The 23,803-nt window shown below is 41.3% G+C and overlaps 2 protein-coding genes across 3 annotated transcripts in view; one reads left to right on the plus strand and one right to left on the minus strand.

Moving 5' to 3' along the window:
• Positions 1–12,611: 12,611 nt before the first annotated feature.
• On the minus strand, positions 12,612–21,506 carry SNAP29 (synaptosome associated protein 29). The gene is made up of 5 exons (XM_063350963.1): positions 20,972–21,506; positions 19,331–19,527; positions 18,486–18,571; positions 17,276–17,380; positions 12,612–15,562 (listed from the first exon to the last, which is right to left on the minus strand). The coding sequence occupies exons 1-5, from the start codon at positions 21,185–21,187 to the stop codon at positions 15,405–15,407; spliced, it is 762 nt and encodes a 253-aa protein (XP_063207033.1). The 5' UTR covers positions 21,188–21,506; the 3' UTR covers positions 12,612–15,404.
• A 79-nt stretch (positions 21,507–21,585) lies between these two features.
• The window catches only part of PI4KA (phosphatidylinositol 4-kinase alpha), a 66,259-nt gene continuing 64,041 nt past the window's right edge, over positions 21,586–23,803 (plus strand). For both annotated transcript variants that reach the window (XM_063350959.1, XM_063350960.1), the window contains exon 1: positions 21,586–21,836. In XM_063350959.1, coding sequence (XP_063207029.1) covers positions 21,636–21,836 — 201 coding nt within the window. In that variant the 5' untranslated portion in view covers positions 21,586–21,635. The remainder of the gene's footprint in view (positions 21,837–23,803) is intronic.

Raw genomic sequence — 23,803 nt, forward strand, 5'->3', positions numbered from 1 at the left:
GGATATATTTTTTTTATAATTTATATTTTAAAGAAAATTGTGACAGAGGAAAGAAACAACAGTTCTGTCTCTGAGATATTTTTATTAGCAAGAATTACAAATGCAGGAAAACCACTGGGTACTGTGTGCAGTCACTCTTAGTAGTCTGCCACTAAACTGCTGACACGAACGAGAGAGATCACTGGCAAGGAAATCAAGGCTCTTTTAAAGTATAATTAAAATTAAAGGTCTGTTATATTTCTTCAATCCAGTGTTAATAATATAATGCTTCATGCCCACTCCCAGCTGGCCAGATCCTAATTACAACATTCCATAATTTCTGTAGTAAAAAAAGCATCTCACTTTATGTTAAAGTGCTTTGCCACACTTTTGTCTCCTGATGTCTTTCTCATTTGTACCTTCTTTAAGCTGCTCTGTGTTTAAATATCTCTTCTTTTTAACACCTGGCTTTGTTGCTGACAAGGGTTAGTTTCTTCGCAAGCATGATCGGTTCTAAGAGCTAGCTGATAGCGTTTGAAATTTTGACGCAATCAAAAAAGGGGGAAAAGCATTTTGCCATCGTTTCTCAGCAACTAGCTGAGCTTCTGTAGCTAAAGAAACTGACCTCTGTACAGTCAGCCATGTGCATGGATGTTTTAACTGCGTCTTTTAACCGTGTTTTCTATATTTAGTTTGGGATCTCTCAATGGAGAGGCACTACTGGCCTTATTTAAGGTATTTCTCCTACAGTCTATAGTCTATTAAAAGGAAATGTAGGGGGTCTCAAGTCTCTAATTGCTTGCTGTGCGAGTACCCTTCTGACTAGCTAACTGCTACTCTCTTTCTCCTTTACAAAAGGCAGAGCTACAGCACTTAGCAGGTGAGAAGGGTGTAATCCCTAGCAATCCTTTAACAATGCAAGTGGAAAAGCTCCTGGTAAATGTTTCTCTATTTTTTCAGAAGTTGCTGTCCTCCAGATGTTTGGTTTTCTGGCTCCTTCTATGGGTGGCAGCCTGGTGCTCTTTTTCAGTATTTGAGAACTGCCCTAAGAAGTGCTGCATTTTTGCCTTGGAGGGGCTGTTATTTACATGGAAAAATGTTATATGTATTGTGCATGTTCCTAGTCTTCTTCTCACAGAATCAGCCAAGGAAGTGCCACTGGAAAAGCAATGTGCATTTCTCTTAAGTGTTCCTCTTGGAGTCTTGGAACTGAACAACATCAGTTCAAATCATCGTTTAACTACAAAAAGTGTTCCATTTGCAAATGTTTGGCCACTTTACTATTTTGATTAAAAAAAAAAGGCACTAGCACATATTCTGGCCTATATGAGAGAGCATCCACGTACTGACAGCGGGAGACCTGCCTGAGTGTGAACAAGTAAAGCTCCAGGTTGCCGCTGACAACTACAAACTGCCATAGGTCTGATGTGCGTGGCACAGCACTGAACACAGAATGCTTGATCCGCATCTGTTCCCAGCTGTATGCTAACTGGCACTGTCTGAGTGTCACCGTTTTGCCTAACAGATAAACGCAAACCTTACAAATGCTGTATCAGCGGTCACAGCATGAAGATGTGGTGCAGGAAAGACACAGCATCACGACAACTCCAGAAGTTCTGATTTTGTCTCTCACAGAGCAAATTGACATTTCATGCATCTCAAGGCCCTCACTGACTGCCCTATTTCTTCAGGATCCAGTTTGAAATTGTACTCCCTGTTTTTCGAACCACACCCTCGCTCCTTGGACTTCTTTCCAGCTTGTCTCCTGGAGACGGCGCAGCCCTCCCCTTTCCTCCCATCTGTCTCCTCTCTTCTTCCAACAGGCTCCTCACTGCTGAGTCAAGAACTGTCTCCTCTCCTCGTCTTCCATCCAGAACTGACTCCTTGCGCATGTCCTGCAATCATTCTCCATTTTAGTGCAAACTTCCATTCAAATAATGTTCTTCTCCTGTGGGATTCAGTTCTCCTTTTCCCATCTGTTCTTCTTACTGAATGCACAACTCTGGGTCATATGAAGCAGTCTGAGGCTCTGGATGAGTTTCTTCTGTGGTTTTTCTAAGTCATTGCACAAGCTCCTGAGAGCAGACAGGTAAAAATTGTAAATGTAATGTTTTTGAAGAAATTACTTGAAATGTAAAGATTCTGTTGCAGAGTTTTTTAATATGTAAGTGTTTAATGTTTAAATTCCCTCTAGTTCATTCTCTGGCAGGGGAATATTGTTGTACACATAGCATTTAAAGGAAATCGCCTGTTATGGTGGATTTAACTCCTGACATGTTTTTGATAAAGGTCACTTTATGAATTTAGTTTGGTCTGTGAAACCCCATCCTGCATTCCCTGTGCATGGAAAGCTCTGCTGGAGATGATAGATTCTGATAGCATTTAATGTCAAAATGAACAGAAGTGTCTAGAGGCAGTAGCAGTGCAGGCTGCAGGTCTTTAGATTCCCCACAGAGCTAATGCCATGATACGTAATTTACTTGTAACTTGCAAACAATATGCCTGTCTTTCCTCCCAGAAGCATTTCCATTTAAAGAAGCCATTTCTGTTTGTGCAGTGCGCTGACATTCATGCTCTGTGTGCATTCATATAGTCGTTTGCTTCTTCTGTGGACACTGGTGTTCTCCGAGGTTTGCAGCACAGATGCTGAATTACTTTCACAGCAATATATTAGCTGAAATTGCAACTCTTCCAGACCAACCTTGGAAAAACAGAGGTCTACTGGTCAGTGACGCAAAGCCGAATAAAAGGCATGGGAGTCAACGTTTGTCTTCAAAATCATGACAGATGGGTCAGGGCTGCTTGCTACGTCAGCCTTTTTAGAAGCTGAATTCCTCCAGAATGTTTTCTCTGGCAGTTCATCCGTCAAGTGGATAGAGGGTGAACCTGTGCTTTGAAAACAGAACTAATGGAAAGAAATGAGATAGCTAATATAAATCAAGTGTGCACCTATTGCTAATTTCACTAGTTGTGGAATGTAAGGAAACCAAGCTACGCTTATAAATAGACCATGTAAAATCTTAGCCTAAATGGTCTGAATGGTTAGATACCATTTAGGAGCATAACTAGTAAGTGTGCATAAATAGCATGCAAGAATAAAAGGCTGTAAAGGACCTGAAGTGGTCTTCAGTCTCCTCGTTATTTCTTCTGTCCTATGGCAAGACTGAATGAACCAATGTTTTCTAATTGCAGATTAACAGGGTGATTTGGGAAATGCTGAATATATTGACTGTTAGGGCCTTTTAGTTATTTCCTTTGAAATAGACCCTTCACAGGAAAACCTCAGTGCTCATTTTCTTAACATTATTATACTATCCAGGAAATAGAATAAAGCCAAGAAGAGCGGAAACCCCGTTAGGTTTTAAAGTGTAGTAATAAACCATGCAGATGGTAAACAGACTTTTAATTTTCTATAGGGCCTTTACAATATATTTCCCCTTCTCTTAATCCTGGAAAGAAGCACTCTCTAAATTCACAAGCCATGAATTCCCCCCATCCCCAGAAGGAGACAAGTCTTTTATGATTATGCTTTCCCTATGTTTGCCCATTTCCTTTTCCCCACCATAGTAAGTTTTAAGACCATTGGCCAAATTCATCCATGTGTGATGAGAGGAATAAGCTCAAAGATAGTAGATTTCTGCAAGTTTCATGAAAATAGGCAGCCAGAGAGTGGAGAGAGACTTTTATTTAGAAGGAATGGCTGAAGCAGGGGTTCAGCCCTTATTAGCAAATCTATGAAGCAGTCAACCCAAATCATGGGAAAAAAAAATATTTGACCAAGGCCTACACCTTCTTGAATTAGTTGTTTTGTTCATTAAGTATTTTTGTTTCCTTTCTTTATGCCCAAATTCCTGCTTTTGTATGAATCTGTACCTCTATCGGCATTAACTTTAAAGATAGGTTCAGAAATCCCCTCTTTAAAACACCATTATTTCCTGAACTGTGTTCTCCCCTTCAAAACCAGGTTTTTATTAGACCATGTAATGCTATTTTGTGTAACACACAGGCCCTAGGTTTAGTTTGGTTGTTTTTTGGTTTTGGGGTTTTTTTTTGTCAGCTTGTAGGATTTCAGGAAGCTGAAGATAAAAGTCACCCTAATTTTCTTACGCACCCTTGGCTCCCTCTCTCTTGACTTGTTTGTGGAACAGGTTTTAATGGAAGTTCTCTGCATTTCATGTTTCTTAATAACATATATAACCTGAATGTAACAGACTGGCTGTTCTGGAACTTCAGTCTTAACTGGAATTTTCAAGGCATAAACACAGCACAAAGGTGTTTCCTGGAGAGGTTCAACAACCATGCATGTTTGCTACCTTTTAGATTTTTGAGAAAATAACAAGCAAGACGGCTGAGCTAGCATAAAATGTAGGTAAGCACAGACTTACATTCTCGAAGTCCTCGTAACGAAATGTCAAAAAATTCCTACCAATGCTAGCAGAAGCACTATATAAGCACTTCTGCTACCCTGTCACTAGAATGAGTTTAAATGATGCAAGATTAAGACAGCTGTGCCCCTTTATGCCAGTACTTGCAGTGTAATTGATCCTACTTGTATGAGGGATGTTAAATAAAGGGAGAAAACCTCTTGTGCAGAGGCAGCCTTAACAAGCACCAGAGGGAATTTACAATCCTAGCCTTTTAGAGTATAGGTAATCTGTTTGGAAATACCTGTCTTTTAGAAAGATCTTCGTGACTTTAAAGAGTATTTGGTACTTCCTACTTTTCTAAAGGCCTGAGACGTGCCCTGCAAGATAAAAATGTGACATCAATTTTTGGCAAACTGTGCTGTTCCAGATACGTAGAGTGTCCTTAGCAAACACAAAAATGAAAGGGAAGCATACAAAGTGCAAGTTAAACCGTTTATTTAGCATTTTGTCGTTGCATTTCTTTGCAGATTTTTGGTTCTCATCATGGAAAATTGAGATCTAATAAAGTATTAATTTCAAAAAGAATGTGTGGAGGTCCAGTTACGCAGAAGCTTTTAGTTGCCTCCCTCTTTCTGCACCACGCAATATTGCATTCAGGAAGCAAAGGAATGATTTCTAGTCCCAGTGTCAGAGTTTTCCCTCTTCCATCCTAACTCTCCACAAGTCATTTGCTCCCACTCAACCAGAGCCTAGTGTAAACATATTTAAAATTCTGGATCAAGTAAGGCTCTGTAGCCAGAGCACATCAGATGTGGCTTGTCTTTGTGCGTTTCTATCCATTTCTATTTCATGAAGACTGAAACATAACTGTTAAGAATAATGAGCAGTTTTTCTTTTGTTTCTTTGGTTATGCTGGAAGAGGAGAACTAAAGAACTGAAAGAAATAAGTTTAGTGTTGAGAAATAACCACTTTCATGGGCCTTCCCAAAGGTCCTTAAGTATCTGCATGTTTCTCTTGTAGTTTAGAATGTGACACAGACAGCACATGATGTGTTGCCTGATGCAAGAACTATGTTCAGTTAATGCACATTGCCAAGTTTGCGTCTGCAAACAGAAGCTTGATTTGCTATGTCTGGGCTGAGACTGATCATACTCATTCGCAAAGCAAGCAAACAAACGGCTGCATAAATGTCTGGTAGAATACAGGAAACTGTCTTGAGCTTTTTGATCAATTATTCCAAAACAAAGATAGTAAAGTATAGGCCATAGCATTAAACCACAGCCTGAATCCGTCCTCATTTGTAATGTAAACATTTTGGAATGGTCTGTCACTTCCCAGTCCACCCACTCTTGTCAAAAAATGATGCAGTTGGATTTGCTGGTGGTACCAAGAGTCTGTTAAGCGATCGGCATCGTCCCTCTGGTTAGTCAGGGCTTCCTGATTTATTTCACTGGTGTGTTAGCTCCTCAGCTGTTGGATTACGAAGCAACAAGGCAGCATTTATTATACTGCGTATCTCAGATATCGCTTCCTCTCTATTCATCTCCATTCATAGTTACATATGACATGCAGTATTATTTTCAGCTATATTTGGCTTGCATGTAATCCAACTTTCCAGCTCCTCGCTGTATTATGTAAATGCGACAGCAGGGAGAAGCAGCCTCGTGTCCCTTTGTGCCAGGAGGATATGCTGAACATCAACGTGGACATGTTCCTGAAGACCAAACTGTTTTCTGGAAGTCTGCTCCCAGATTTCATAACCCATCTGTTTTCTGTAGAATGCAGTTATTTAAAGCAACAAAGTTCACTTCAGAGACATTGTACAGTGGCTGCTGTTTATGTTGATATTTCTGATGAGGCTCAATATTGTCTATTTTCCATTATATCTCAACACTGCCTTTAATAGCCTCTTTCCACCAGATTTACGTATTATCCCTCCCGGCTGTTCACAGACAGACCTCCCTTCATATGGCAATCTTCCAGTCACTCCATACTACAGACAGAGGTACTAAAACAGCAAAGCAGTCGATAAGAGTCAAAATAAAGCTACGTTATGTTTTACTACATGGCCTACAGATGACTGAACAATTAAAGAACAGAGCATTCGAGACTGTCATCGGAAGTTCTCTTCCTTTTCTTATGACTGCTCATTTTAAGTACTTTCCGGCAGGTAGGTAACAAGGTTGTAGAGGCTTAACAAGTGTCTCTTCAAATGTTATCTAATTCCATTATTTAGCACTAACCCAAGGAAGGATAAGTCAGAATTAATGATTCTCTGAAATACCAGATGAAAATTGTTCTTACAGAACTGGCTTGATAACCCTGACACTTGAGACACCTGGATAAGCAGAGACATTCCCTGGAGATCCACACAATACACCTACATGTGCCTAACTGCAAAGGTACAAGGAAGCTTAATGGTTTTACTGTGACCCTCAACATAAATATGTGCCTATTTCTTAAGTACATTCTTCAATTAAGACTCTTAACTTCTTGGCTTCTAATGTACCCAAACCCCACTGCTCTGTCATTGCCCCAAGCGACTGGTGTCCAGTGATAGCAGCAACGTGCTGCTGTGTCCCTTGGCGAAGAGATGCATTGATTGTGTTCTTTGTCTTACCTGGCTTGGGCACAGGGGAAGCCCTCTGGCTCCCGGCGCACCGTGTGTCAGCTTGAGTGGGGAATGAGGCCTCCATATTGCATTTCAAACACTGATTAGTAAAGCAGGCAATTGAAAAAAGTGTTTATTTAGCTTAAGGAGATTGTGGAAAGGGAAATGGCTCCAAAAATTCAAAGCTAGAAATGCTAGAGCAGTCAGGTACATCAGATTCCTAAGAACGAGCGTCCTTCCCACCACCTTCAGCTGCAAGGGTGACAGTCCGAGCACACCATCTTTCTCACACACTGCGCCAGACAAGCAGCTGAAATGCAACTCAACAAAAAAACATTCAAAAGGGTCAAGAACAAGGATTCAGGCAATAAAACAAACACCTGGAGATGGAAAAAAATGCTTCACCATTTTTCCTCCCACATTTTGGAATCATTGTGCCAGGAAATTATTAAATCACACAAATTTCAATAATGAACGCATTACTTGGATGGCACAGGAAATTGCTGAGGGATATGCCTAAGGAAAATAAAAGCTTTTCAAAGTCAGTAGTGATGAAAGATCAGATGGAGGAGCTGGACTACAACTTATACGGACTTCTGCAAACAGTACTGGTATGGGAGGATATTCCCCTGATTAAATACAAGTGAGCATTAAGAGGAAGCGCGTGCATAAAAAGCAGAGGAATCTCTGTTTAATATTTTCTGCTGTAATTCAGCACAGAGGTCCCCGTGATATTTTTGCTCAACTGGGAAGACTCTGCCACCTAATTAGAAGAGGGAGAAAGCATACCTGCTAAAGCACTTCTGTATCTAGAAGGCCGTTTTTACGTCTTTTTGAGAACAAGGCTCCTTTTGCTGTGCCACAAATGCCAGTTCGTAGCACACTAGAGCTGTTTTCTGGCTTAACAAGGTTGGTGCATTGATAACAGGATCCCAAGATAGTTTTCTCACCTGCACTTTGCTTAATGTTGCAGTTCAGTTTTAGTTCCTTAGATCTTGCTAAACACATACCAACAAAAATTAACCTATCACCAAATTATTGCAACTGTGTCATTTAGGAAAGAACATCCTTCTCTCCATATCGTGATACAGTATGTTCTAGTTAATATTTTCTATCATCTGGCTCAGCACAACTGAACACGGAGTACATGGAGGAGAGGCGAGAGGTGGCAGCCGGCAGACTGGCCGCGGCAGAGCAGGCTGCAGCATCATCCCTGACGGTGCTCGCGTTGCCATTCGGAGCACTCGTGGCGAGGTGGGGAGAATCCCAAAGGCGGGGACTGAGGACTAGCACCCACAAATGCTGCTAGCTCCTATCTATACTATATTACTGCATGCAGCTTTGGGAATAAAAATAAATGCCATAAATGTCAACAGTCTATAACACAGCAATGTACGATGAAGCAGATAAAATGACTCGCAGGTCTCCCCTGCAGTGTTGTTAACAGCTTCAGTATTTTCAGGGCAGAAGGCTGCAGAACGTTGAATCTGGAATTGTCGCAGTCTCCATAAAATTCCTGCCTTTTAAGAGTTCTTGGCTTTCCACAAAAGTCCAGTTACAAGTCCTTGGACATTCAGTCCTGGTCATCCTGCATGCATTACTGCAGTGGGAAAAATACAGGCTGATGCTGCCGCTCCCTTGCAAAGCTTTCTCCACAGGCATGTGGAGGCAATCGGGTTTTAGCCTTTGCTTTCTTACATGACAATTCTGTAACCTTACTATTTACATCATACCGCTGGATTTCTTGGCTGCCTCTCTGCCCTGACTTCAATCGAAGGAGGAAGGAACATTCTGTCATCATCATCCAAGAGGACCAGTGGGCAGAGATGTAAACAGATTGGCCAATCCAGACACAAGGCAATGGTGAAAATAAGGCAATAAAGTTAAGACTATAAAGACCTGACATTCCAAGTGTTGGTATGCAGTAACTTAGTACTGGCATTACTGTGGATCTTACTGGAAGCCATGAGCAGAGCGCATCACTCCCCTTTTCAGTTGCTTCACCCAAGGGAATTCCTGCAGGAACTTTTGTCAAAGGCCCCCCAAACACGCTAGCCAGCGTAAACGCCATCCAGCCAACAAACATGACATGGAAAGAAACACTGGGGTTGCACAGAAATTCTAAGAGAAATCTGGGGATCAAAACTTAGGGCAAGCAAGTCAGATTTTAGTAGAACTCAGAACTACATAATCTGAACTCAATTAGGACTGACAAATTAATGCACTTATGAGAGCATATTGAAGAAAAGCTCCTCTGTTAACTATTTCTTTCCCATACGATGGAGAGTGGGTGAATTTAAAGGAAAAGCAAGGAAGAAATTGGGAAAGACATAGGAAATTGTGCAGAGAGACAAAACAAACTGATTAATAACTTGATTTAATGTAGAGAGAGACGAGAGGTCAGGAATAAACAGCCTAGACTTTACCTATTTTACAAAATATGTTAACGGCAGTAAGAAATTTTCTTGAGTAAAACCAAAGGAAAATAATTCAACTGTATAATTTTCCTCAACAGCTCTAACATGCCTGTTCTTAAATTTATAAACCTTTTGGGCAGTCTCCCACTCTCTAGGGCTGTCAGCACCCGACATACACATTCAAACTGTAGCGTTTTCTTTCTGCACTAGCTAAGGGTTAATACATACAGTATGGCCTTGGTGGCACGCTTCATTCTCTCGCTGCCCTAGCTGACCCTGAAGGCTGCGAGACACACTGGAGCTGGGCAAAGGCTGCTTCTTCCAAGCAACAAATTCTAGCGGCTTTTCAGAGGGCTGATCTGCAGGCAGAGCTCGCTGCTGGCAAATGACTGCTATCCATTAACAGAAAGAACAGATTTTACAATTAACGTGGAGGAAAAAGAAGGATCATCTGAAACAAAGATGTCAAGGAGGTCCGTCGTTTTCCCTGAAATTTCCACAGCTCAAGCTGAAAGCCCATTTTCTAGAAGGTTCTGCCTCACCAACAGCAAAGTCACAGTCCATCTAGACTTTTTATAGCCGAGGCAGGGCTCCAAAGTCACTGTATTTAGAAAACCCTGCCTGGCATTCAGGGATCTTCCCGATTCAGCAGTCTGTCTGCTCTGGGGGCACCTCCCAGCTTTCTTTCAAGTGAGCCCTGCTGAGCCTCCGGTCCTGGCCCCAATGCAGTTGTTCCTCATATTTTCCCATTTCAGGAACATGTAATATATTTATTTGGAAGCAAACCAACCAACCAGCCACCTACCAAAACAAAAAATTGCAGATCTCCCTCCTAAAATCAAACCTCTTTTCAGAAGCAGGGAAAAGGGAGAGAGGCAGGCAGGAGCACGGGGGCCCTGCTCTGCCAGGTTTTACATACTTGAACCAGCAACCTTTAGCTCCCCTTCCCTCTTCTGCTTCCCAGAAAGGCAGGGACTGACTTGTATCAAGGAAGTCCTTGAGAAAACACAAAAGAGTTGAAGTGCCTGACCAGCCATAAACAAGCAGACCGGTGGGAAATACTTACCCATCTAAGACTCAGAAACCCATTCACCATGCAACCAGAGCCAGGTAACAATATTCCTAGCGGAGTCCTAGCAGAGATCCTGCATCCACTGCACTGCTCCATTCTCTGACAAATTCCACTGTGCTCTTCGCCCTATTTTGATTTTTCTATACGCAACAACAAAGTGCAGAGATGGAACAGCTCTCAGTTCCCATTTGTTGAAGAACTCCTAGCACAAAGGCAGCAAAACAAAGTTATCTGAATCTTAAGAAAGCCCTGTCAATCTCTCTCTAGCATATTCAGTTTCCCTTTTCAGAGCTTCTGTAATACCACTTCTGAATCTCTGCTTTATGGTATCAAACAAAATTAAACTCTACTACAAAAAAAAAATATTCAGAAGCCAAGTTCCTCCCTTCATATACAGATAAGAACCTAACTGAGGGTTGGGATGTTCTGAAGTTTTCTGCCGTCACCCAGTTTGGGACCACAAGGGAGTACTACATACCTGTTGGTTTTAAGTTTTCAAGATGGTACTTTTTTTTTTGCCTTACGCCTGTTCTGCCTGCTTTGTTCACACATACAGCCAGTCTATGCTATTCCTGATAATACTAAGCGCTATAGCAAGATTACTTTTCAAGCAACATCTTGAATTATTTTATCAGCACGATTTAGAGTTTTGCAGAAAGAAATGACTGTTTGCATTGCTCTCTTAGGATCTAGCAGAATCTACTCAAGAGTCAAGTAGAAATGCAATACCTCTTTTTATTCTCAGAAAACAAAACTCACCAGCTGCAAACTTATCTCCATTCTGGCACAAACTTTACAGAGTAGGTCCAGCATTTTAACAGATCTTATTGTGGGAAAGATGTGTCAATTAAATTGTAATCAAAGAATTTTGGGAAATAAATGCAAAAACTCTCCATTAACAATAAGCACCTTTATTGACCCTCTTACCATTCAACATTCATTTCATTCAGTCTCCTAAATCGCTGAACTACAGTCCAGTTTAGCATTAGAATAAAAGAAAAAGATGTGTCCCATTTGATTGGTATAAAACATGTTATGCCACAGTGGCATAGAATTAAAGTACTGTTTAAAAAGCCATAGACACAGATAATCACTACCTGTGATTCTGAGAATTAAGCCCCATATATTTCAAATTCAAAATGAACACATATCCTCCATATGATGTTATGCTTATAAAAATGCCTACAAAAATCTGTTTGTTCAGAAGGCTGAGTGGTTGGAAAGTATCTTCTATTTCACCATTTAACAAATGACATCACTTCACAAAAACTACGAGGCAGCAAAATATTTCAGATAAATTCCACACATTAAAAAAAAACCAACCTGACACAATATAGTGTCCCAACAATTTCAGTAGGCCAATAGAGTTCAGCACAGCAACAAATCTTTGTAGTACACACTAAAATTCAGCTATGCATCATGTGTTACAAATATTTAATTCAATGCTCAGGAGGTTTAAAAATCAAATACACCTAGGAATCTAGTAGTCAGATACTGGTTATTCACACTTTTTTTTTTTCCTTGCTGCTTTTAGAGTGTCTTCTCATATCTATGTTATGAAGGGTATGCTACTTCCCAGCGTTTAAAAACCTCTTCAAAATTTATTAGCAAACTTTTTAAGAAGCAAGAAAAATCACCTTCTAAAAGAAGACTTCAATACTTTTTTATTAAACTTCTACTCAAGCCAATAGGAATAAAACTAACTAGAGTTATTTTGCTGCAAGGACACCAGTTTCTTTGCTAACATGAGTATTTATGCAAAATGATTTAACTTATCAAAGTATGCTTCAGTGCAAATTAAATTTCTTCTGAAAGTCCTATACCCTACACAAGGTTCAATGAAGAAATAAAGCTCTAGCTCAGGAAACAGTAAGAAAAGCTACTGAAGCAAGTCCTTCATAACACATGCAAAATGACATTCCCTGGAAAGGCAAAAATCATGTGGGTTTTTTCCCTTTAAATTTCCCCTTTCTGCAGGATGGAAAGGTATTCTAACACGCAAAAAAAAAAAATCACCACTGTTACAAAATGGTGTTGTGTCCTCATGTCAGTTAGACTTCAGTTATCAGCATAAAGCATCTCTATGAAAGCTGAGAAAGGGAATTCAGTTTGTAGCAGAAATTCATTTATACCCATGCACAATCTTTTTTTTCTTCCCCCCCCCCCCCCCCCCCCCAAGAAATCCAATGTGGGAAGTGATTCTTTAGAACAAGGCCATTAAAAAAACCAAACCAAAAACAATAAATAGAGCAGGAAAGCCTAAGCAAAGACATATGTTACTGAGACAGCAAATGGGATTGTCAGAGGAGATGAGAAGTTAGACCTCTGCATAACATCCACGTGGCTGGGATCCTGGTTTTCTAGTCTGCCTGGATCATGAGGTTCTCAAAGCAGAAAGAGGGATTTATTTTTTTTATTCCTCTTCCCTGTGTGTGTTTTTAAGGGCAAAGATATCAAGGATATAGTAAACATTTGATTAGGCAAATACAACTAAACAGTTGACCAAAAACTTGAGTTTCTTTTGTGAAATAGTTTAGGCTAAAAAAATGGAATAGCTTACATCAGAAAGGCAACACACTTCATGCTTAAATCAACAAATTTTTTTGTTTAGATTCGAGCTCTACATTTATTACATGTAACACCACTAGATCCTCCAGCTACATTTTTCCTCCATTAGCCATAACTTAGTGGAGAAAGCCTCAGCATACACCCTAGTTACCAGAGTCTTACTTTGGAAAAAATTTAGCCGTGAAATAGCTGCATACAGGTGAAGGCAGACTTCACACTAAAAGAAGTATTATTAATTACTATGCATTTTTTGGTATTCTGTTCTGGAGAGAATTTATACATCCTTTCTAAGATGAAAGTGTTTCTGTTAGCCAGCATTGGGATAAGAAAAAAATACAAGTCTTCTCACCCTTTTTATTAAAAAGAGAAAGTCAAATAAGAAACTAAACCAGGTATAATTAAAATGAACATTTTGAAAACTAATGATTGCATCATTTAGTAAATAAATGTATCAACTATCTTGAGACATCAAATCATATCATTCATAAATATTCTAACAGCAAGAGAGAATTAGTCATGGTACACACCCAAAAAGTTAGATGATACATTGATATTAATAAGGTTTTTATGGTTCCAGATGAGCGTAAGTGGCACAAAGTGAAAATTAAACAGCAATTAAAGGTACTCAATAGCTCTTGCCTGCAAAACGTGTTTTTTTTTTTTTTTTTAGGGACTGACATCAATGACATCAGTAATGTAAGGGGAAACAGAGGCTCACCTTAAAGTTAATTCACAACTCTACTTTGGTAGTAATCCCAGGAATACTTTTTTTCCATAATACTATAATACTATGTCCAAGAAGCATATCTTTTTAGCGCTTTATTCGTCTACACGTGAACTTTCAGGAGACACGGTAAAACAGGAAAGGCTCAAGTTTTCTTTTATCTGCTTAACAACTGGGTGCACTTTGTAGCAAGTGAGCTCAACCTAACAAATCCCTTGGAAAAAAAGGGGAGGGTATGAATGTGGTGTTCAAGAAGGATACAGGCTCGATAGCCCTAAACACCAAGGTCTTCCTTTAATTCACAAGATAATGTGGCACCAGCTCAAAAAAGTAACTCTCTCTTCTTAGCCACTCACTGTCATTTGTGATAGCGAGTGTTGCAATACCGACACAGGTCCCTTGACCCCTCCAAACTGAAATAACTTACTTGTTTTCAAGACAGACAGCAAGCTCTCACTGTCACGTCTTCAGGCTGGAACAGAATTATTTTATCTACAGTGATACTTACAACAGAATAAAACAAATTGGAAGGCCCAACTTGTATCTTGAAGACTCAAAAAACGTTTCTGAGCTTCTCTTCATTTGCAGGAACTTTTCATACCTGCTAAGCCAATGCAGAAGTATGTGAACCATAGCCGAGTTTCTTAAAAACAGTCATATTAGCTAGGAAAACAGCATCTGCTCAATCCCTAAGCACATTTGAAAGAAATGTTAAACTAAAGAATGATCTCCTATGATCTGTTTGTGCAATATTAGACCGTGAAATGGAAGCTATTTTTCAAATAACCACCTAACTGAATAAGCTGAGAAAGAGCAGAAAATAAAAAAAAAACAAAACCACAGATGGTGACAATTTCTACAAAAGAATCTTTAAGAGCACATATGTTTAAGTCCTGATTTTGTTACACAAACTTTTTGGGTCACTGTCAATCAATATTTCTTGCAGAACATAAGATACCTTTAGAAATCTTTACTGAAAATAAAGGTGATGGCATTTAGTGACCTAAACATAAAAGATGTTAGATCTTTTAGATGGTTCCACCATCTAAAAAAAGTCATCACAGGAAAGGTAACACGCACAGAATATTATCATTACTGCATGACACCCTTGATACTTTACAACTTCCATAAAACAGTTTGTTCCTTAAGCCCCAGAAATGCCAGAGAACAGTCACTTTGAATTATTTTTACAGCTGGAAATTGGCATTTTTTCATAATTTAAAATAGCTGTAGGTAAACAGAATTAGTAACGTTCATTCTGAACAAAGCAGCACATTCTGTTCCCCTGCCCCCTCCCCAAAACAGAGGCAAAGTGCAGTTACTTTTCTCATCACAGCTCCCAGGCCAAGGACACCAAAGCTTTATAGATTGCAAATTCCTCCACACACATGACGCACAGTTATACAATTGAGCAGGGTATCCAGCACAAAAGCATTTACCAATTGCTGGGAGTTTTCACTCAACATGCATTTTTCCTGTGTATGTTAAGAAGGAATTTAAGGTATTATGCTGCATTTAAGATTACGCAATTTTAATGACAACAAAATCAATAACATATCAGAAAAAAAGAGAAACAGATATTGTCCAAGATTTTTTTTTTTTTTTTTTAAGAGATCAGTTAAGACACCCAAGAAGAACTGATGCTGGACAAAATCTAAAAGTTCTTTAAAGTTGTCGGACTTTTTTATCAGTGCTTTTAATATTGACGTCCAGTGTCTCTACTTTTTTTGTTAGGCGATCCAGCATATCATCTTGCTCATCTATTTCTGTCTGCAGACCAAGAGCTAGGTTTTTCAGACGACTCAACCCAGAAGACATCTCATCTGTCAATGAAGAGAGGCACCATAAGTAAAGCAGTATAAAGCATGCTGTTTAAATGGACACTATCAGGATTCCCTCTTCTCCAAAAATGTTTGAAAGTGTTAGTTACAACTGCTCAAGTCTGAGTGTTCTTAAACAGTGGAAGCACCGATACTTTAACACTTCTACTGCATTACTACCAGAAATAATCACTTCTTTCTTTTTTCCATTACAAGTTAACTACAAATGCTTAAAACCAAATTTGATCTTTACAAAATGACATACTCTGTAATGTATTTTTTTTAAATGTGTTTTATAGAAAATTGGGTACATCTTTTCTCACCTCAGTATACACAACATGCTCACTACCTCAACGGTTTTTCTTTAAACTTCATGCAGATACCGTCAATACACTGAAGATTTAAGCAGCAAGTTATTCAACATAGGTGGAAAAATCCCATTTTCTGATTTTCTAATTTGGCTACAAGGAAACTATTTTATTGCATGATTGATCAGTATAAATGATTCTGAAGCTAGTAAGTTTTGCACGGCTTAGGAGTAGAACAACTGTGCTTCCACTAATTCTTAATGCTTGATTATTTCTCTTTGATCTGTCCCTTTCTGATTTCTTTCCAATCTCTTCTTTCTAGGTCAGCTAAACACTGACACATGTAAGGGAAGAGGCACTTTGTATATATGCTACAGAACAAGGAAGAGAAAGTCAGCTGAATGGTTTTGGGAAGTAATAAAAGAAATGCAGCAAATTCACAGATTAAATATTTAATGCCTTTTGATTCTTTTATTTTCTGCAGAACATTTTTATTTCAAAAGCTGCGCACAGTTGCAAATCCTTTGGATCCAAACTGATGTACAATTTAATATCAGAGTTTAACAGCCAGGTCGGTAAGCTGAATGCATCTTTCAGTGTAAGTGGTAAGCTTTAGAAAGAGAGTAGTAAGTATCCATACCGGTATAATCTGGATGTCAATGTGAAGCAGTATTTCCTTATTAATATTACTAGTACCTGCCTAATAAGATTTTTCAGAATGGATGGATAAATCTGCTTGTCCCAGTGATATTCCACTCAATTTACAGGATGATTCAAAGAAACATTTTCACATCCCGAGTGCAAGTGTTATGGGATACTTCAGCGCCATTTCCTCACTCAAATGACAGAGATTTGCTAGCATATTCACATTTGGTAACAGTGTTCTTCCTAGTGTCACTATATGATCTACGAGCACTTGTGCTTTTGGTCTGGATTTTTTTTCCCCCTGGTTTCTTTACTCAGGGACAGTTCAAAATCTAACTATTTCAAAAGCATAAGCACGTTACAGAACAGTGGAAGTATTGATGCCAGTAGCAGATCAGTTTCCACAGTAGATTGAATACTATTCCAGGCATCCTAGCCTGTTTGTTTCCAACTGATTTAGAATGAGATGCATTTCTAACGCAGATTTGTTATTAATATTTGCAAGTAGTTGACCCACAGATATCCAACAGCATTCTACCATTCAAATAACATATGCTTCAATCAAACTCTGGATTCTGACATGTAGATAGTTTTGAAATGCAGAATACAAACCAATGATTTTTTTTATTATTATTATCAAATTTCACTGTGAACTAAATGAAAAAGTGTTTGTTGGCAATGCATTACTTAGTAATTTTCTCCGGCTTAAGAGCCAAAAATCGAAAATGGTATTACATCTAACAGCTTCAATTTTTGCACTCACCTAAGTTGTTATCAATTTTCTGGTGGTAAGCTCGCAGGTGTTGGTTCTTTGGATAGGAATCCCTTTGCACTGAAGAAACTAACTCTGCTTTGCTGAAATCATTGTCTGTCAAGAGTATGAAATGCAGAATATTATATAATTAAAAAGCTAGCAAGAAGAGTCTTTAGTATTTTAGAAGGGCTATTAAAAATTAATCTGACCACAGCTGCCATGTAATCACATAACCTGTTGGCAGGAGTATAAAAACTAGTCCAACACCACTATCTATAGGGCACCCCTCAAGATGAACAGTTAATTAAGCCACAATTATTCTCTTTTGGGCTGCCTTTTGTAGTTCTACTAGGTAGTTAAAAGAAAAAAGGAAAAAAAAAAAAACCAACAAAACCCAGCCACTCAACCAACAAAGCAGGCCAGTTGGTAACTTCTACCAGCAGTTACTGTTCCCCAGGTCAAGCCACCAGACAGTTATTTCTGCCCTCTATTGGACAGACTTTTAATATTATGTGGAGTGGAATGGAGATTAACATTACCAAAAAACATTTAGCTACTTAGAGAACTACAACTATAAAGACACCCTGCTGCTTTCTCACTCCTACTAAACTACATAATTGAAACTCACTTTAAGAAGGAACAGTTACTTTGTACATAAAAGTCACACAGAAGTTAATGCACTGGGAGAAGGTACGCTGTACAGAGAACATACGCTGTATGCTTCCTTGCGTGAATCAAGTAATGACACCAGTATGATTATACTCCATGTTTGAAATAACAAGGAAAGCATATCTGAAAACTATGACAAATGATGCTTAAAAAGGATAAGCTCTGAATGTATAAGTTAACATTTTGGCAAACATAGGACAAGGCTGCCCTCACATTGTGTGGGTTCTTGGCTATAGTCTCCCCTGTGCAAACATAAGCACTGTACGCTTTTAAACTCTTTAGTGGATATAACATAAATCCGCCACAGGAAGGGCTAAATAAAAGCTGTATCCAAGTGAAAAAAAAAAATAATCATGTCTTCAGTATAAAGAGTTTTAGGGGAAACAATTCCCTAGAATTCAAAGACGTGAACACTGGGATACAAATCTCCAGACGTTAAGCAGCAACATAAATCAGCAGTTGGGCAGGCTGAAGGGTCTCTGCCTTCGCCGCTGTGCAAGTTCGCCCCATGATGATGACAGACATTCAGTGTGAAATAAAGTTAACAAACCTGAATTATCCAGCTTCCTTAAATTTGGATGACTCTCCTGGTATTTTGACTCTTGCTCTTTACTAGACATCATTGCTTCTTTTAATCTAGTAATAAAGAGAAAAAAAAGAAAACATTCCTATGGACCACAGGCCTCATTCTGAATCTGTTAAACAAGAACAGGTGACAAATTTATAGAAGACAACCAAATTTGTTAGACCTGATCCAAAATGCTCCTTTAAAATGAGCTATTAGCATTTGCCTTCAGTGAAAGTGGAGCCGGTTGCTTTAGTGCTGAAAACAGTGTATGGAAACTTTGATATCAAAACCAAAACTGTATCTTCCATCTTGGAGACAACCTGTTCCTTTCCTCTAGTGGAGGATGGAGGGGGAAGGGAAAGAATAAATCAGTCCATGCAGCATTACCAGGCTTTACATAAATCTCTCAGCTGAAGAAAGGCAAGTACTGTAAACCACAGTAATTTCACAGCAATTAATTTTTATCTACAGCTTGTAATAGAAGGTAGAAAAATACACATAATATTTAACTGGAAGCACGTCAATGCTACAAATCATGATTTCCTGATAAGATTGAAGTAAGCATGGTAATTCAGAAGACTCCGAAGAATTATTTGTGTGATTTTGTGTAATTGTTGGAATTAATTTCCCACAAATACAAAGTCATTCTTACCACCTCAAATATAAATAAAAATATTTTTTCTCAGAGTTAAAGGGAAAAGGGAGCTAGACACCATCTCAGGAGTTTACTTGAGAGAATCAACAGATCTTTTAAATTCTGATTTTCTGATGATGTTTCAGAGATGTTGTGGGAGATAAGTCCCAAGTAAAACATTTATGTTACTTACCTACTGTTAGCATAATATTCAGGGGTTCCATTCTGCTCTGGCTTGCTCTCTGGAGGTTTGGCTTTGAAGTAGTTTACCAAGCCCCCCCAAACACTCTTAATGCTATTTATGTGCCTTTGACTAGTCTTCAAGTCCTGGTCCATTTTATCTACCATCTGTTCTGTGCGCTTCAGGGCCTCTCCTTGACGTACAAGCTCCTAACAGATATTGACAAAAAAAGAGAATATAGTAAAGCCAAGATAAACTGAAACATCAAACACATGACGCTCTAAAGAGAAATAACAGAGTTCCTTCAGCCGTGTAAATTATTTCTAAAGGCATACAGCTTTTTCACTCACACCTCTTCCTCCAGGGCACTTCAATCAAGAGTTGCTAGTCAGCCATAGCACTAATCAGCTATAAAAACCTGATCACTACACAATGCCAGGTTCCTGACACCTACTACAAACAGCATCCAGGAATTTTCTGTATTGGCCTTTTGTCATGTTGACATTTGTATCTCTTCCTGATGGAACATGCATGGCACCAGATGGGTGATGTAGTGAAAATGCAAAGGCATTTTATGGCACAGAAATTAGCAAGCAGAACTATTTCTAGTTGTAAATGACACCTTCATTGGGAACGGAAGCTACTTTCACATTACTGGGATGATCCTGATAATTTAGAAATAGAATAAACAAAGAAAATAAATGCAAATAGAATTTTTTCATACTGCAAGAATAATATTTTAGCAAATATTAACAGTGCAGGATTTAGAAATTTTGATATATACAGTTATGTTATTTTCTAATTCAGCAGCACAAACACAATTCCAAAGTAATCCAAAGATTAATTCTGTCAGAAAAGTTGCCTGCAGCTAACACTACTGCAAAACAAAGCACTTCTGTTCGTATTCTCTCTAAACGTTGGGGAATTCTAGCTGAATTTTTTTTTTTTGCCCTCAATAAAGCAGCAAACAGATACAAGTTCTACTACGAGTCCCGTGTTAAGCCTAAATTCTTGATTCCTCATTTGTGTTTTTCTGGACAAACAAATCACGAGCCCGCAAGTCTGCAGATGTGCCACTGTGAATCCCCTTCAGCATAAGCACCTCCTGCAGCTTCGATGCTCTTGGGGTAACTGAGGCAATCGCATTACCAACATTCAAGGAAACACCCCATTAGCAAGTGACACAATGGACAAGACCTTTATGAGCGATGTCTCTGAGTATAAACTCTACTCTGAAACAAGGCCTGAAGAATGAAGGAAATGAATAATCAAGATGAAGCGAGCACATCACAAACAAGTAACAGGGCACGCTCTTCACTTAATCAAAAGAACTGCTGAAAACTTTTTAGTCAGATATGAATAGGTACAAATGCCATTAATAAGACTTAGTCAGAATTGTCAAGAGCCGCTAAAAACACAGCCAAGTCCAACTCTCAGTATTATACAGAGAGCGTCTAACTGGCATTTTTTAATTCGAACTCTCTCCCCAGAAAATCAGTCCACAGTAACAGAGACGGATATGTCGTCTCTGAAGCATTGACTCTAAAAAGATGTTTCGGGAGACTTTCGGGGAGAAGAAAGGCAAACCAGCCTCCCAGCCGGCGGTTTCGGCCGGAGAGGCCCCGGCGGCCCTCCGCCGCCCGCGCGACCCACCTCGGACGCCGCGACGCCGACCCGCTCCGACTCGTAGAGGAGCGAGAGAGAGCGGGCGGTGCTGTCGGCGGCGGCGGCGGCGCGGCGCAGCACCTCCTGCTGTAGGTACCGCTGCCGCCCGCCGCTGGCCGCCTCCCCACCGCCCCGCACCACCGCCGCCGCCTCCTCGTCGTCATCCACGGCGAAAGGGTTGTAGCTCCTCGGGAGGGCCGACATGGTTGGCAGAGGAAGCGGCCGCAGCGAGCGCCCCAGGGAGGCGGCGCGCTCAGCCCCTCGCTCCTCACGGTAGCGTAGCGTAGCCTGGCCTGGCCTGGCCGGGCCGAGCCCCCACCCCGCTCCGCTCCGCTCCTTCCGTCCACAGGCCGCCGCCGCCGCGCGCCGGACGGAAGTACCGGGCGCTGCTGAGGAGAAACAGCTGCTGGGAAGGACCACTGCGAGGGGGGGGAAAGAGGGGTGGCCTAGGCGCGTCCACTTGTAGAGCGGGCCCGGGGGGGCGGGCGGCGCGGCAGTGCGGGGCGGGGCAGGGCAGGCGCCGGTAGTGAAGCTGCTACAGGCGCTGCCATCTTTGTGGTGTGGGTGTTGTTCCGTGAGGCCGCGGGAGGTGGCGGTATCGCGAGAGATCGGCCAGCCGTCGCGCGAGCGGCCCCCTGCAGTCCCGCACAACATGGCGGCCGCGGCGGTTGCGGCGGCGGTAGCGGCTGCGGCCACGGCGGCGGCGGCAGCGACCACCCCGGCGGCGGCGGCGGGTCCCTCGGCGGTCTCGGGGCGGGGGAGCAGCGCAGGCACGGCGCGCGGCTTCTACTTCAACACGGTGCTGTCCCTGGCGCGGTCGCTGGCGGTGCAGAGCCCGGCGCCGCTGGAGAAGGTGGGGAGAGGCTGCGCGCGCGAGGGGTGGCGGGGGTGTCGCGTGCGGGAGCCGCGTGTGCGCGGGGCGGGGGGCGTCACGCGAGCGCGGAGGGTGGGCGCCGCGGCGGCGCTGGGGCCCGGCCCTGCCTGTGGGGGGTTGTCCCCGCCGCCTGGGAGTGAGGAGGCCGGTCGCGGTCCTCTGGGCGGGGGGGGGAGCGGCGTCGGGGCCGTTTCGCTGGGGCCCGTCGTGTCTGGGAAGCGGTGGGTTTACGCCCCGACAGCGCCGTGGGAGGCCGTGCCCGGGGGATGCCGCCCTCCTCCCGTGGCACGGGGGCTGCCGGGCGCTCGCCCGGCCCGTCGCGGCCCGCGAATACCAGGGCGTCCGCGGAGCAGCCCCAGGAACGCGGGCCCTCACGGCGGCGGCGCGTCTCGCGGGGTGTGGAACAGGGTCTTGGAGGCGTCATTAGTCTCAGCCTGATTAGGGCTGGTTGCTTTACTCTATGCGTCTGGTTAAATGCAAGCGATGCAGTCCGCTGAAGGTAAAAACTCCCGGCTTGAGACAAACCTCTGCTGGATGCGAAAGCGGAGCGCGGGTGGTTCGGCGGGGAGGGGAGGGGGGGCGCAGCCTGGGCTGCGGAGGCGGCTTCTCTGGGCACGAAGTGAATGAACTTCTGCGTTACTCGTGCAATAATGAAAGAAAAATGACTAAATTGTTGAAAAGCACAGCACTGCACTGATGAAAATTCTGGTGCGTGGCTTGTTCCTGGCCAGCTGTTGCAGACTTCATTTCTTAGTTCATTTCTTATTCTGGAAATGTAATATTGGTCTGACAGCCAACTGTGAATAATTTTTTTAAGCCTTGCTGTTCGTTCACTAATATTCTGGGCTGTAATATTCTGGGGTGGTGGGTTTTGTTTGTTTTGGGGTGGGGTTTTTTTTGTGGTTTGAGAGACTACAGTAGGAGTTAAATGATATTAGCAGTTGTCCTGGTTTGAGTTTCAGTGGCCAGTCCGGCCCCAACCATGGCAGCAGTTCATATCTAAAGTTATTCGCTCGTGTTATTGCAGCCATTAACCTGGTGTGGGACGCATGCATCAGAAGTTATTTTCCAAAGTTCATATTTCCTCTGCTTTATTTTATGTTGAGCAAGAGGATTATTTGTCTTGTGTTCAGGCCTTGTAATTATGAGGTCTGGCAGTTTAAGGACCATAATCCTAAATTCTATTGAGCATCCAGTAAATTCTTCTAATACTCTAGGGAAATAGTTTCTTGGTTTAGAAGTTTCAAGGCGGGGTGTTTACAGAGTTATCTAAGTAGGAAGTAACTTGACATGCAAACATAGGTCATTCAAACATAGGTATTTATTATGACAGTCATTTTTAGGTAATATTTATTAACATCAAGGAGACTTATAGAAAGACAATGTGCTTGTTGCATTTTCCCTTCCCTAACAGTTTCATAGGAAAACAAAGCATTTGGGAGATTTGGTAGTTTCTTTAGATGTGTGGTCACTGGTTATGGAGTGAAGTAATAGGTAAGTAGTGTGAAAATAATGTTCTGGTAACTTAATCTGTTTATTTGAGCAAAAGTCTTACTCAGCTAGGTAACAGTTTATTCTTCAGTGGTGTATATGAGGAAGGCATTGGTGCAGCTGTAACCTACCTGTTTTTTGTTTACATGAATTTAGTAAATATACATGCCTGCTGCATATTTCTTGCACATCCAAAATGTCCAAAGAATTAGTGGAAGGAAGGCTTTGTTGTACCAGGGATGCAGGAATGAGCTCTGTAAATGTGATGCTCTGGAAAGTTTCAGAAATTCTCTTGAGATATGAAAAAACTGCCAACCAAACAGCTTGATCAAGTGTTGAAGAAAAGTTTTAGATCTACCTGTGTTGTGGTAAAAATGTTTGACATCTGCGTGATATTTTTCTGTCTTTTTCTAGTCTCTGTCATTCATCATTCTTTCCTAGCCCTTTGATGCTCT

This window comes from Chroicocephalus ridibundus, chromosome 13 (assembly GCF_963924245.1).
Source record: "Chroicocephalus ridibundus chromosome 13, bChrRid1.1, whole genome shotgun sequence".
NCBI classification, from domain to species: Eukaryota; Metazoa; Chordata; class Aves; order Charadriiformes; family Laridae; genus Chroicocephalus; species Chroicocephalus ridibundus.